Source organism: Glycine soja, chromosome 14 (assembly GCF_004193775.1).
Source record: "Glycine soja cultivar W05 chromosome 14, ASM419377v2, whole genome shotgun sequence".
Lineage (NCBI taxonomy): Eukaryota > Viridiplantae > Streptophyta > Magnoliopsida > Fabales > Fabaceae > Glycine > Glycine soja.
In genome coordinates, this window is record NC_041015.1 from 7877656 (window position 1) to 7894116 (window position 16461).

General features: G+C 33.6%; 1 protein-coding gene across 1 annotated transcript; it reads left to right on the top strand.

Moving 5' to 3' along the window:
- Positions 1-7580: 7580 nt before the first annotated feature.
- On the top strand, positions 7581-14232 carry LOC114385486 (QWRF motif-containing protein 2-like). The gene is made up of 6 exons (XM_028345595.1): positions 7581-9372; positions 9681-9800; positions 10394-10510; positions 10642-10731; positions 13464-13571; positions 13688-14232. The coding sequence occupies exons 1-6, from the start codon at positions 8014-8016 to the stop codon at positions 13739-13741; spliced, it is 1848 nt and encodes a 615-aa protein (XP_028201396.1). The 5' UTR covers positions 7581-8013; the 3' UTR covers positions 13742-14232.
- Positions 14233-16461: the final 2229 nt, after the last annotated feature.

A 16461-nucleotide genomic window follows, 5' to 3' on the forward strand; every position in this document is an offset into this window, starting at 1 on the left:
GATCTTTCTTCCTTATAAGGTATGAATTTACTTTAATTGTTGATCATAGATATTACTTATTACCACTCTACTCATATATTGTCAAATTGGTTACATACTGTTTGTTTCTCATTGAAATTGAGGTAGATGGTCCAAAAAGTAATGGAAGCATACTTTAAAACTGGCGAATCTGGTACATATAGCTAGCCAGCCATGACCCTTATGATGACTACTACTTTTAACTGGAATTCTGTCAACATGGGACAGCTAGTAGCTTTGGTTGCTTTGTCTTATATATTTAGTTGCACCGAATTAAATATCAAGTTGGCAACAAGGCTTTCAGTGACTCGATCATAATCATGAGAAAGGCATTTTTAGTATAGAGCACAAAGCCCTTCCATCGACTATTTAATATATATAATTATATATTTAGGATTCAAATTTGAAATTATAGATTTAACTATAATAATTTTATGTTAGTTAATCTGCGCATTCAATGGTATGATCGAGAGACATTAAAAAAGAAGTAAAATCAGGAAAAAATTGATGTTTCAAATAAATTTCAGAAAAAAAACATAATGAAGACTTGAAGAGTATATATGTTATTAGTATTTTTGTGAAATTTAATTTTTAGGAAACTTGAGGATGGTGACAATTAGCAAAAATAAAAAGGGCAGCCAAGGGCAAATTGCAAACATATGGTACACTTCAAATAGCCGCAAATAAGCCAAGTTTCTTAAGTGTAATTGTAAAGATAATAATTGCCTAATCCATTAATAGGTCTCTTAGTTATTAAATGCTTGTTGTTAGAGATAATCGCCACCAGAAGTGAAAGCATATTGGCATCCAATGAAATCCAAATTGATTAAGAATAATACCATACTTGGGCTAGACAATTTGTTGAGTTACTTATTGCTTAAGATAAAATTATTGTCGCGCTCATGTAGCTTGATCACTGAAAAATTTTCATCAGCAATTGCCACTAGGATTACTACTATTAGAAGTAAAGAGGTCCTTCAATTCACGTCCCATCAAGTGTGCCTTTTTCTTTTTCTCATTCACTTTTTCTTGACTCTCTAATAATACCTAGCAGGCCAGGTCATGGTGACTTGGTCTTCTAAAGATGTAACAGCTGTACGTAGGGATGGAACTCGTTCTTTCAAACCCAAACCGTGCCTTCTCAATTATCCAATTGATATATATATTAATGGGACCAAGCAAAGCATACATCATTTCTTGAAGCCCTTGAACCCTTAACATGTTTAAAGTGCACAAATATTATTTAGTAAGGTTTATATAAAAAAAAAGTTATACTTTTAGAAACCCATTATTATTGTTTGAAGTGTTTCTCAAGTGATGATGCTTTCGGAACTCCCATCTAGTCTAATTTCTTAGTGTGGGTTTGGTTAATTTTAGCTGATAATAAAATTAATATCTCACGCTTTTTAGTGGACCTCTTAACCAACAATTCCGCATATATGACTTTTCTTGCCAATGTGACTTGATACTCCTTTTCTTACAATGTTCTCAACCTCGATCTTGGTCAAATTTGTTCTCTTAGGTAAATTCTAGTCATATTGTGCTTTCAAGTGGACAAAGTGAAGTGATCAAAATGATGCTTAAATAATAATAATAATAATAAAATATACGTTAATCGATGAGATTATGGGGGAAGAACTATATTAGAACGTGACAAAAGTGTATTATTTTTTGTTGCTTTTTAATACTGTATATTGTAAGCTTTAAGAAATTACTCAATCCGAGTTGATTAAAACATAGTCCAATATATAGCAAACTTTGGGTTCTTGTTCTGTAACTACTTGCTATATTACTAATTTATCCTCATTACAAAAGAGATTGTGTTAGTTAGAAAATAATGGCTGCATCAGTTGGCAGTACAGATATTTCCTTATCCCTTTGGTCCTACCCATTTGGCATTCTCTAGTAACTAGGTAATGTATAAGCTGAGCCGAATTTATGATTGGAACAACCACATAAAATGGGAAGTTATAAGCAAATTTAATTTTGATTTTTTTTGCCCATAATAATTGTGTTCTTCCATCAACTGTAACCCAAAACCTTTAGTTCGGAGCTATTTGCTTAGGCTGAAATCACTCAGAGGTATTAGAAAGTAGGGATACAAAATGAAACAGACCCAAAAAAGTAGCCATAATGTCTAATTCGAGTAAAAATATGAGAGAAAAAAAATGAGGAAAAAGGTGATAAATGTAATGAAAAAGGAGGAGAGAAATAGAAAGATAATAGAGTAGAAATAAGATGAAAAAAAGTGAGTGAATGATTATAATTATTCCACCAAAATATTGGAAAATGGGAAATTTTAAAAAAAGAATGCCAGAAGGTTATATTACAGTATGAAATTTATATACTGTACGTAAATTTTAATTTTATATTATAATATAAAATTAAAAAACAAAAAATTGAAATTAAACCAGAGAATCTATATTTTAAAAGTTAGCACGGGTACGTAATTGGTATCTCATCACATAAAAGTTCAGAATATAAAAATAAACAAGTTTTAGAATAAAATTAGGACAACGTTACAAAATATAGATGAAAAACGTGTTACATGTACGTACCAATAGTATTTTAGCGTGTGTAGTTTCTTGGTGTGAACTTGTGAATCGATTTGGTTAAGGAAATAGCTAGGACTAGGACCTACCAGACCTCAAGCAGACAAGCACTACCAAAGCAAAGGGAAAGATATAAAGAGAAGAGAATGAACAAAGACACACACAGTACATGCATGCAGGAGCATCCTGAAAAGTGATGCCTTTTGCTTAGCTTGCAAAATCATATCAAAGAGCCAATTGTCCCTTCTTTTCTGTTGTAAAAAGCTAGCTAGGTTAGTTATTTATCTAATGACTATTGCAATTAAAGTTGAACAATGATCACACCACTCGCAATATTTGCAATAAAACAGTCATAACAACTAGCATATCATTAGCATTCTCATTAGACAAATAGCCAGCATTTCGTACGCAATTCTTTATCCATAGGGATAATGCTTACATATTATAGTACCGTTAATTGTATTTATAGAAATATGAGATGAGCTAGATCCATATGGGCACGGGGCCAAAGCTTCTCAAAGACAATATTGCCTCGTTTTATTGAAACAACATGGTAATTTTATTCGAAACTAAAGTATGATTCGTTGTTCATGCATGAGTGTATATATTTCTGGAGTGTGGACGTTGAATTCAATTAACACCTGTGATTTGAGCTATGTGGTGTCTTGGGAGAGTGAGCCATTACATGGATTGAGCCTCAAACTCCGTCCATAACAATTAGTTTTTTTTTTTTTTTTTTACAATTATATTGGTACAAAATATTTAGTGCCGGAAGGAAGTTGTAACTAATCTAGGTTGAAAATCATAAACACACCTAATGTAAATATTTCTCTTTTGATATAGTCTATTAATTTCATACATAAAAGATATAAATTTTTACTACTCGTGTGAATCAGTGCCGGTGGTCATATCAGTTATCAGTACCATATCAACCACAAAAAAAAGAGGCTGGTAAAATGAATCCTTACTGACGCAGGACATTCATGAATTAGCCGGAATCGGCAATGGCTTAAGGAAAATAAAGTTACTGTTGACGAATTTTTATGGACGGTGAAACTTATTATTTGCTGATCGTTACAAGGAAAAGAAAAGAACCATAATGAAATGGAGTGCTCAAGAAGGAAGTAGTAGCTTGTAGTGGTCCTATATATACGCGTCAAAAAAAGTGAATGAATGCATGTGTACCTGTCCAAGTGTCCATACCATTTTTATTAAATTCTTGTTTTCGAATATATCTGTGAATAGTGCTTCGCATGCTTCCACACCCACATATCCAAATGCATGTTGTTCCGGTATCACAAAGTCTCATATTATTTAGAGTCAAAATTAATGATTATTTCTAAATACTATTTCTTCTCAATCAATTGAAATGTTTTTTTATTAAAGACAAAATAAAGACGGTCCACCGAGCATACGAAATACCTACCTGCAAATTTAAAGTTGGAACAAATGTTATTGCTATGGGCCTTCTATTTACCTGCTGTGAAGCATTTACTTATGACCCCGAAAGCTGCCGGTGTAACATAATATTAATACCACATAGATACCCTATTTCTTAGATTTTTGAGAGATGATGGTGGTCACGCGTTTAGGTGGAGGTAAAGTTTAGTTAAGACATTCACACAGGACAGAAGCTATTAAGAGCTAAAAGTGGCTATCCCTGGTTTTATTATGCAAACCTAGACCAAACGATACAATTAATTAGTACTACTACCAATTTTGCAGCAAGAAACAAATTGAGGTAATTATAATATGTTGATGTTTCACTTGGTACTTTGTGGTACAAAGGATATTGTCCGACCCCGACAACATCAGGTGCTTTCAGGATACATATGAAAAAATGTGTTGCAGCAACATGACAATTATTTCATATGTAGCCTAGCATGCATATCCGAGGAAGGTGTTGGAAATGAGATTCAAAATCTAATGACTTGGGACTTTTGATGTGATGCATTTTACAAATTAATTTCACCTTGAGTTTTTCTATCCGAATGAGTGATTGTGAATTTGTGATGTGCACAAGTGGATTAATTGAAAGGCCAGATCCAGACAATTTTCCAATTATAAGATCATTGATCTTATTCCTTTGACAAGTATTTGATTGAAATCATTTAGATCTCGTAGTTCCTATGTAAGTGTTTGGCACTAGCCAACCAAGTTGAATGATTAATTGCAATTAAATTAGACCAGATTGTAAATGTGTTTACAAGAGCCATGATGCTGTACTCTAGCCATCGAAAATGTCATGATAGAATGGTAAAACATAATGATGTTAGATCTTGTATTCAATTTTCGCTGCTATGTTTATAGCTAGGTTGGCGGAAAATATTTTTTGAATATTAAAATGGGACAGCAAAAATTTGTTCTCTTTAGTTTTAGGGTATGTTTTTACAATTCTTACAAAAAAATTAAGCAAAAAGATGATAAATAATACATATAATTAAAATGTATTGAATACGTAAAAGTATTTTATAATTATGTATAATAAAATTATTGATTTTCTGTGATTAAAATCGTATCTGAATACCACACTAACATGAAAGCTATGCTATATAATATGTAGCCTATTGGAGGATATATGTTTTTTTTTTATCTGTAAATGTGGGTCTAAAGAGTAAATACAGTAAATAGTAGCCATTTTTACTATAATTCCTTTAAAATTTATATTTAAAACAATTTCAAGTTATTAACAGTCTAAAATTCTTTATATCGTCATTATGTGAATTCTTTTTAGAAGGCGTCATTATATGAAAATTAAACATAAAAAATAATTATATACAATATTTTGCCGTTAATTTCTTGACATTCAATCATTATAAATAATGTGCTTCCTTTCACTAATTAATTACAGTTCATCTCGCAGGTTCGTACGTGGATATACATATCTCCTTTTATTTCTTTTACTAAAAAGAGAAAGAAAAAAAAGATTTACGAAGAAGGATAGTTGCCCGTAATGACTCTGAAAATCAGAAAAGCAAAACTTGCACGTAATAATAATACATAATAAAATAAGATGTATTAATGGTAATCTGTATTCATTATTTTACGTTTTTGGGTAATTTTCTCACATCTATAAAGAATAATTTATCATGAGACGATAGAAGGATGAATTTACGGCGAGAGTTTAATTTTATATATCAGTGTAAATATTTTTATCCTATCAACAAAATAAAATTATTTTAAATATGACTTTTTTAAAAAATTATTATAAAAATCAATAATTTTTTTATTGATAAGTCAATAATTTTAATTACTAATGTATATATTATGAAGGCAGGGACACATCAGCATTAAGAGGTTTGAGGTAGCTGTCACACAAGATTTTCTTCTTCTTCTTAATATATCATATATAAATTGTCTCCATAATTTAAAATGCAGTTAAGAAAATATTATAATGTCTATCAAAAACAAAAAAAAAGTTATTATGTGAATATTGTCTCCACTAATTATATATGTAAATATATTATTCTCATAACTTAATTAATTTCTGAATTCCTCACTATGAAGGAGAACTAATTAAATTCTTACTACAAAATAGAAAAAATGAAACAGATATATTAAATATTTTCTTTTTATTTAATATTTTATTTTGTTAATAATATCTAATTATTTTGCCTTACAAGATAGGAAGTAACTATATGTTTTTACTCAAGATAGTAAGTAACTATTACTAGTGTGTGTTTTTTTTCTTTTTGAGATCAACTATTAGTATGCTCTAAATCTTGCATTTTCTAATAAAAGCAATACAATGGATAACTTATCCTTTAATTTAAAGTCAATAAGACGAAATAATTGAAGCTGTAAAGTTTTTAAGACAAATAAAAAAAACGATTTAATTTTAAAATTGTGCTCACCATAGCAACCAATGGACACAGAGACAAACAGGAATGAGGGGGAAGTTTTATATCAACTTTAGTAATTACCAATTTACCATTTAGATGTATTGTATTCTTATAATTATCCAAAAAAATATATGGTTATCAACTAATAATCTCCTTTGTTTTCTCTCTTAGCCTGTTAATTAGCTTTTAAGGTGTTTTTAATTTAGAGGAAGAAAATAGAAGAAAAATTTTAAATTTAAATAAAGTGTAAAAGATGTGAATTTCACTTAAAAAAATATAAAATTTCTCTCAAATATTATTTTTATTTTTTCTTTCAAACACACTTTTAGTGTGATAGTTTTTTTTTTGTAGTTTTTGAAAAGAGAAAACTTTAACATAATATTACTATTACTTTAAATATAAATTTCTAATTTTAATTTTATTTTAATAACGCATGTAACAAAAATTGACATTATAAGATTGGTACAAGTTATCAAAATAACGCTTTAACTTTGATTAAAAAATCATAACAAAAACACTAATAATATATAGTTTTTTAGTTGAATTTTGCCTACAGGTTCCACCAAAGGTAAAAGTTTATAAAGGTTAAAAAACCTTAAAAGTTAAAGCAACCTTCCTACTTGCAAGATCCAAAACTAATTAATTATATAGTTATCGATAAGTTGCTACTAAGTTCATCCGAACTTTTGTACCTTGGTCCATTTCGATACGCTGAAAAGGAAACGGCTAGTATTTTATAATTTTTCCCGTTAACGACCAATTATAAAATTTGAGCATTGTCGTCGCGTAACGTCTCTCCGAAGATTCATTCCCTCGTGGAAACGCAAATATCCAATTCCAACTTAAGCCTTGGGAGTACTTTTTAGTTATACACTCATTCAATTGGATTGATTTTTTTGTTTTATTTTTATTTTTATTTTTCTAAGGAATATTAATGATAAATTATTTAAAATATCAAATATTTTATTTATATATTATTATATAATTATATTTATATATCTAACTCAAATAGTTAATAAAAAATATCTTCAAATAAATATTTTTTTACATAGATATAATTTATATGATAATTTTCAATCCGGGTTATTTGTTTATTTGGTTTTTGGTTTTTACTGGAATGAGTCGGTTCAGAAACACCTCAACCTCCAGTCCCACGAAAGCACCGCAAACTGACGTAAACCATTGTACATTTACGAAACTGCCCCTAAAGTCACGGCGAGTGCATTTATTCTCCCCAACACCGCGCGTACGTGTGCCACAGTGTCAGCGTCACTCTAATGGTGGCTGAGCTTGCTCCCTCTAATTTTTCCCAATCGCGCACACACTGCTACGACAGTTACACTCCTTATACTCGGTCAATCCCCGGCAAATCGTAACGGTCATATTTCCCCTTCCAACACCAATTTTGTTTATTCCCTCACATTGAATTCTGTTCAATACTTCATGGAACTTGTTCGTTTTTTCATGCCATTTTTAGGGTTCTGCGACTCATCGTGATTTCCAATGATGAATTTTGAGTCTCGAATTTGATTATTATGGAATAATATTAATGTTACTGCTGGTACAATTTTAGAATTGGAATTTTGGAATAAGTAAGAACAATGGTGGCTGCAATTTCTACGGCGATAAACCCCAAGCGAGCGCTGACGCCAACTCCAAGAAGAACACCTTTGTTACCTTCTGAATCGGACAATGCACTCGCTCCACCACGCAGGCCCAAAGCACGAGAAGTTACTTCTCGCTACATGTCTTCTTCTTCGTCTTCGTCTTCCTCCGTTTCGTCTCCTCCGAGACGATGCCAGTCGCCGCTGGTGGTGACGAGGACGCTGAATTCTGCAAAACCGAAGCAAACGCCGACTCCGACTCCGACTCCGACGCCGTTTGCGAAGCGGTCTCAGTCGGTGGAGCGCCGGCGACAGGCTACTCCACGACCTAACGGAACGGAAGCTCCGGCTGCTCAGAAAATGCTCTTCACTTCCACCAGGAGCTTGTCCGTCTCGTTCCAGGGCGAATCGTTCCCGATCCAGGTCAGAACGACGAAACCGCCGTCGTCGCAGAGTTTACGGAAGAGCACGCCGGAGAGAAGGAAGGTTTCAACGACGCCAACGCCGGTGAGAAACGGCAATTCGGATCACACCGAGAACGCCAGGTCACTAGATCGGCACCGGTGGCCGGCAAAATCTCAACCGCCGCGAGAATGTGCTGATTCCGCTGCGAGAAAACAAACTGACGCGCCGGCGAGCGTGGCTAGGTCGTTGCAGAATGTCATGGCGGACTTTCGAGGTTCTCACGACGCGACGACGCAGAGATCGGAGAGCTACAAAACTAGCGGATCTGAGTTTCAGCACGAGGCTGATCCTGTTGCTTCTGATACCGAAAGCGTAACCTCTGGAAGTTCCTCTGGAGAAGGAATTCGAGGTTCTCGGGGACTCGTGGTGCCGGCGAGGTTCTGGCAAGAGCATCATAATAACCGTTTGCGGCGCCAAACGGAAACTCCGTCTTCTAGAAACGGCGTAATTGGAAACAAAGGAACGGTTAATACTCCTATTCCTAGTTCTAGACTTCTGGTGCAGAAGAAAACGGCGTTGGATTGTCCTGTTTCGTCGCCACGTGGAGTTCTGAATAGCCGTGCTCTTCAAGGTTCTCCGATTCGTTCCGCGGTACGTCCGGCGTCTCCGAGTAAGCTAGCGACGACGCCGTCGTCGGTGTGGTCTCCTTCGAGAGGAGTGAGTCCGTCACGAGCGCAAAACGGCGTCGTTGGTGGCGTGAGTAGTAGTAGGTTCGGTGCTAGTGAACCTTCTGTTTTGAGTTTCGCTGTTGATGTTTCGAGGGGGAAGGTAGCGGAGAACCGGATTTTTGATGCGCATTTATTGAGACTCTTCCATAACAGGCTTCTTCAGTGGCGTTTTGTTAACGCCAGAGCTGATGCTGCTCTCTCTGCGCAGACATTGAATGCGGAGGTGTTTCTCTTTCTTTTCTTTTTTTTTTATTTCAAATGTTTTTGTATTGAAATTGAATTGCACTGTTAAGAATTTACTTGCTTGTGCGTCACTCGTTGAAGATTTTGAATAGATAATTTTAGTTTGATATTAGTTCCATTTTTAGCATATGATCATGAACACCAGTGTCATTTTAACAGAGGAGAGAAAGGATATTCATATTATATTTATCAGACTGTTCGCTAGTGTTTGTATTGTTTTCCACTTAGTTTTTTTTTTGTTATGTTTTATATTTTTTTTTTCTTTCTAAATATTCTTAATTGTATCAGAAAAGCCTCTATGATGCATGGGTTGCTATGTCCAATCTACGAGAATCTGTTAGAGCCAAAAGAGCAGAGTTTCAGTTGCTGAAGCAACAGTTCAAGTTAATATCCATCCTGAAGGATCAAGTAAGATTTACAGCTTCTCTGTTCTTAAGTTTACTGGTGTATATTTAGATTTTGCTTCACTTGATTTGAAGTTTTATCATTTCTCCGGTAGTTTGATCCTTCAGGTTAATATCCATTCTGTTCTTCATTGTGCAACTGCCGTATCATGGCATCTGGATTCATGCACTTAGTTTCATTACTGTAATGTGCATTTATTACCCGTATTAAAATTATATCACAAACTATTGTATATTATTTGTTATTTTTGGATTTAGATCCATTGATTTTGCTCATTCTTCCGATCTTTTATTTCAATTGAAGTTGATAAGAAAATCAAGGTATGAAATTGTTCCAAAACACATACATGTGTTTTCTACCACAGGACACACGCACGCCCCTAATGAGGCAAAGCAAGAAAATGTTCATTTGGGAAAAAGTTAGATTGGAGTTAACTGGGAGGTGGAATTCTTCCATTGACTGACTAGAATGTAATCCAAACAGGCCAACGGAGAGATTTTTGTTTGCATGTAGATAATGTGGACATGATAGCATTGGCTTTGTGTTCAGCTTTCATAGTAAGTTGACTAAGTGTTTAATGGAAACTATTTATGTAGATGGTGTGTTTGGAAGATTGGGCTACTTTGGATCCGGTTTACTCTAGTTCACTTTCAGGAGCTACTGAAGCCCTAAGGGCTAGCACTCTTCGTCTTCCTGTAGTTGGTGGGGCCAAGGTATTTTCCTTTTAACTTCTTGTTTATTCTTTAATTATTATCTAATTATTGATAGTGTGTGACACAGCAATTCAGTTACTTCTTATTATAATATTGGGACTAATATGAAGAGCCTCTGTATTTTGCTTCAGACAGATTTGGTAAATTTGAAGGATGCAATTAGTTCAGCAATGGATGTGATGCAGGCAATGGCGTCCTCCATATGCCTATTGTCGCCAAAGGTATGTTTTTCTTTTGCCTAACCTGCTTTTACAGATGTTGAATCTCAATTATATTTGTGATGAAGTGATAGTACAAAAGTGTTGTTTTATTTTTCCAGATAACTTTTTCGTGACTTCGTATCTCCCAGCTACATTATGATTATGAAAAAAAAACTGATTTTGTTATATAATATAAGTCTAGGCTCTCCAAGTTTAGAAGGTTTGATGTTTATATATAAGCATATAGTAATCATTGCAAGCAAGTCTTGCTTCTTAAAATTTTTGAGCTAGCTATAGCACTGATGGTTCCAAACTTAAAGTTCATTGGCTTCCTGACCTTGGTTGTTCTGTTAAACCAAAGAACTCAACTGCCTAGTGCCTATAATATATTGTGGAGAATTGTCCCAAAGAAGATTAAATTTTTACCAAATGCCACATGGTGATACCAAGATTGGTACTGCATATCATGGAACCTAAAATTTGAGCAATTGCCAATTTAAAACCTTATATTCGGAGTTTCTTGGAACCTAAAAGGTGGGCATTTGCCATTTTAAAACCTGTACTCAGAATTTCACCCTTCAAATTGACTTGTTGGTGTGAGCGTATCCATGTGATTATGCACATTTTGAATAGAAATCCATAATTTGAAAGATCCCAACTTTTCATGCGTTGGTGGGTCTTTCACTCTTTGAGATCCTTTCAATGAGACCTATGTTGTGTTCAGCAGATATCTATATGATCTGATCAATTGTGTAAATAGTGTAATAGCATTGGAAGTGGATATAGTATACTGAAAAGACAGTTCTATTTTTATTCTATTAGTATATTTTATCAATATTGAATTCAAAATTATGTAATTGGATGATAGTGTAAAAAAATTTCAATTTGTCAGTGCATTTTGAATAGAAATCCATAATTTGAAAGATCCCAACTTTTTATGCGTTGGTGGGTCTTTCAGTCTTTGAGATCCTTTCAGTGAGACCTATGTTGTGTTCAGCGGATATCTATATGATCCAATCAATTGTGTAAATAGTGCAGTAGCATTGGAAGTGGATATAGTATACTGAAAAACATTTCTATTTTTATTCTATTAGTATATTTTATCAATATTGAATTCAGCATTACGTAATTGGATAATAGTATAAAAAAATTCAAATTGTCAATGCATTTTAATTAAATTCATATTAAAAAAATCATGTGAGATATTTGATGTGATGCAGAATGAACAATATTTTCACAATTATGTTTTTAAAGTTTCAGTTCACTAAGAATTGGTGTTTTTGTTATGTTTTTTTTTTAATCATTATTCTTTGTTTTTAGCCTATATATAGAGTGTGGCTATGTTTGTTCAGTCAAGAACAAGAGTGGTCATGGATGTGATGGAGAAAGTGAGGAAACAGAGAATATCACTGTGGTTAAGTGGATGTATTTATTATATCATTTAAGTTCCATATTTGTATTTTCATCCTAGAATGTCAATGTGAATAACAAATCTTTTTAAACCCCGTGTTTTGTATATGTAATAAGCAACTGAAATAAGGTGTTTTGGATCTTATGGAAAATAAATGCGGAGTAAAAATTGTTTCGTATCCTCTTTATTGAACTATTCAACAATTCCCCTTCACGGCCTCCATTTTTTTTCTGGACATTATTCTTCAATTTGGCAAAGGGACCAATATATTTTGAAATAGTAGTTTAAAAATGCAGAGTTTACTGAATAATAGATAGGTATAAATTTGGGTGGAAAACATTATTGCATTCAGCAATCTGATGAGTTGATTATTGGCATCCATTTTTTTTTTCTCATTTCGTTCCTCAATTGTGAGAAGAGAGCAATATATCTATCATGGTAGGTTTGTGATGCAGAGTAAATTGAGTGGTATGATTGAAAAGTTGAGTCAATAGGAATCAATTTGGGAGGAAGACAACTAAAATCCAGTAATCTAATATGAGTTGATTATTGGCTTGAATCTTGGTACAAACATGGATCTAATTATATGACTATTTTTTTTCTCTTGCTGTGTATGCCTCGTCAATTCATGTTAGCAAAAATGCATCGAGGAGTACACTGATAATTAATATTTAGACTAACCAAGACACTGAATACAGTAGAGGATAATTTATTTTATGTAAATCGTTTTGCTTTTGATATTAGGTTATTCAATTCATTCTCTCTGTCTCAAAAACTTGGAAAAGTAAAAGGGGATGAGGGATTGTAATTTTGTTAGGGTCTTGAAAGTTCAAACTTTTAAAATTAGGTGAGAAAACCCGAAGACAAATGGCTTTAAATTTTAAACGAGATAAATTGGCTGATTTTCTTTTATTCCTGCATGTGTTGTTTTATCTTGTTATCATTTTGCTGATGTGTGGTTTGTATTATATACGGTGCTGATGCTTTGATGGGGAAAAAGGCATAATTGATTTGTTTAGGCTACCTCGTTGAAATGCTCTTTACCCACCCGCTTTAAAAAAATTCTGCCCACATGCATTTCTTTTCGTTGTCAACTAATTATTATTTGCTTCACACCACATGTCCACTTCATTTTCTGTTAATTTATATGGAGGTGATTTTACAGAAAAGTATAATTGCGGCATTATAATTCACATGGTTTGTTTTTTTAATTTCTTTCTTTCTGTAAGGTCAGAACTTGGTACATTTATGTTTTTTTTGTATATCAAGCTAAAGTAGTTGTCATTGGTCAGAGTTATGTAGCAATTAGCAAAATATGTCTGAATTCATTTGCAATTGATAGGTTGGGCAATTAAATTCGCTGGTTGTTGAAGTTGCCAACTTAACTGCGAAGGAGCGTGTTTTGCTTGAAGAGTGCAAAGACCTTTTGTCAGTGATTACAACCATGCAGGTAAATTTCGGTATCCAGAGATGTTGAAGTTTTAAGTACTTTTGATTTTCCCTGGATTATCGTTAAATGCAGTTCTATGACTGACTATGGTTAATAAAACCTTTTTTCTTGAGCAGGTTAGAGAGTGTAGCCTGAGAACGCATGTTGCTCAACTGAAATGCCAACCGTGAAGTACTACAGTGAAAATAACAAGTAATACATTGGCTGACTAGCATACTTTCAGTGCTAACATCATAACATAGGAATGGTAATTTCGGCCTTGAATTCAATACATGAAATGAAATCATCATTATTGATTGAGTAAAGCTAGTTAGTATTTGAAAAAACAAAACAAAAAAAATCTACAGATAGCACGAATATCCTGGTCAAACAGGATTTCATCATATTGTACAAAGAAATTCGTAAAAAGTAGTTGCTCTCTGATTGGTTACACGCTAAGAGTGAGGGTTGAAACTTGTCGTTCGGGAGTTTCTATACAATTTTTTCTTTAAAAAAAAAATCCTTGCCCATTTGTCTTTTTTGTTAAAGGATGTACATAAACTGTGTATCATTTTTTTTTGTTTGTATTTGTGTGTATTAGCTTATGGAAAAAAATATGTAGTCAAAATGTGGATACGATTTGCTCTATATAAACCTTTTTCTACGACTTGCCCTTAGAAAATTACGCTTGTTTTGAGTTCTCTCACTCACATCCTCGTCATTTAAAATTAGGCAACAAATTTAACCGTTATTATACTATATAAAGTAGTAGTGTAAATTACTTTTGTATTTTTCTGAGCTTTTATAGTCCCTGATAAATTTAACCTATATTGTTGTATAGTTCATTAATTACGTAAAGATTAACACTAAGAATTTTCAATGAAAATTTCTTAAGTAAACTTTTAAATTATTTTTTGTGGTCTTTATTGTATTTTTATTTTTATGGTTTCCATGGTATTATGTCATTAAAAGAAATTCATACATAAATTTGTTTCAATGATAAGAAACTTTAAGAAATTTATATCTGTTAGATAAATATTATTTTTTTATTTGTAAGAAATAATTTCTTATACAAGATACAGATTTTTTTTTTTTTGTCATATAAATTTGTTCTAATGAGAATGAGAAAGAAACTGTTGGAAACAATTTCTTTACTTATGAAATCACATTGGAGATGCCTAATGTTTTCAAGACGTTATTTGCTCAAATTATAGGTTGTGTGATTAATCAGTGGTTGAACAACCTGGATTAGAGTGTTGCTAGGTGCACCCAGTGCTTTATGTGAAATGTCAGTTATGTCCTTGGGTTAATTTAAAAAAAAAAACGTCTGACTCTCTCTCTCCCGCTACTCTCTCTCTCCTCCTCGCACACCCAGCACTCTTCTTCTTCCCCGCGTTCGTCTTCTTCCTTCCTTGTAGCCTCTTCTTCCTTGCATTCTTCTTCTTTCCCCCCACAAAGTCATTCTTCTTCGTCGCATTCTTCTTCTTCTTCGTCGCATTCTCCTTGCAGCCAGCCATTGTTCTTCCTCCCGCGCTACCATCTTCGTCTTCTTCCTCGGCCACGAACCACGAACCACCGTGAAGGGAGCGGTGTTGCCGTCAAGAGGAGCCACGAGCCACGAACCAGCGTCCACCGTCTAGCATCGTCAGCGTCGATCGTCGAGGTAGGCATTTCAATCGTTTTCCGCCATTGATGTCGGAGCAGGGAAGCTTGGAGTTGTTTACGGATCAAGTGATCCGTAAGCATTTTCCTCTTACGGATCAAGTTGATCCAGAAAATGCTTACGGATCAGGTGATCCGTAAACAGCCACAGCTTCATTTTATCCTCTTTTCAGAATGAATTAGATTGATTAGCATGATTATGATTATATATAGATGTATCCTCTTTTAGGGAATTATTGAAATAATATATATTGATTAGCATGAATTATGATTATATTGATTAGATTGATTATCATGAATTATGATTATATATTGATTATCGAAATAGTATCCTCTTCTTCATTTAAAAAATTCCAAAAGATACCTAGTATGTGATGATTATACTAATCTTTAGGAACCACACATGGGGTAAAGAATTATGTATAGGCTTAAGTTATGGCAGAAAAAAGGGAGTGAGAGACTTAATATAAAAGCTTTATAAATATCAGAATATTGTGGTGAAATTAGTGGAAATATAACAAAATATAAAAGCTTAGGAATGAATGTGTTAAGACAAAAACTCAGAGTACCACTTATTGATGAAAGATGATCTGATACTAATATGCTGGATACCTACTAAACAATGTAAGAATCTGTTACATTGGTCCTATATAAAGACTACATTGGTCCTATATAGCATAGACAAATGAGGACTACCCAAGCCATATAAAGACTACATTGGTCCTATATAGCATAGAGCATAGACAAATGGGAGGTGGACCAATAACAACACCTTCACACTTGAGAATAAACATCTATAGCATAGAGCATAGACAAATACAAGTAGCCCAATAACGAATCTAGCATAGACTTTGATACTATCTTAGAATTTGGACTTATGGCTGAACTCAATTCCACAAAACCAGCTTTTAAGGTGATGATTGCCCCAACCTTTATAAGGAGTGGACCTTTGGAGCATGGACAAAGGTGAGTATCCTCTGATGTTTGGGTTTCATAATTTTTTATTCTGCAAGCTCCTGAGCTGCTTCTGTCATGACATCTAGTATCATAATGCGCTGACTGATATCTACATTAGGTGAATACAAAAGGTTGTTTAGTGACTCAAGTGATTCAAATGGGCAGGTGACTACTAAGGCAACTAATGATCTTTGTCTTTTGTCTTCAGTTGATTCTTCTGCACCTTCTAAAGCTATATCAGAGCACCGAACCTGAACAAGAGTTCTGGTCATATCCCTTGCTGCATGTTTTA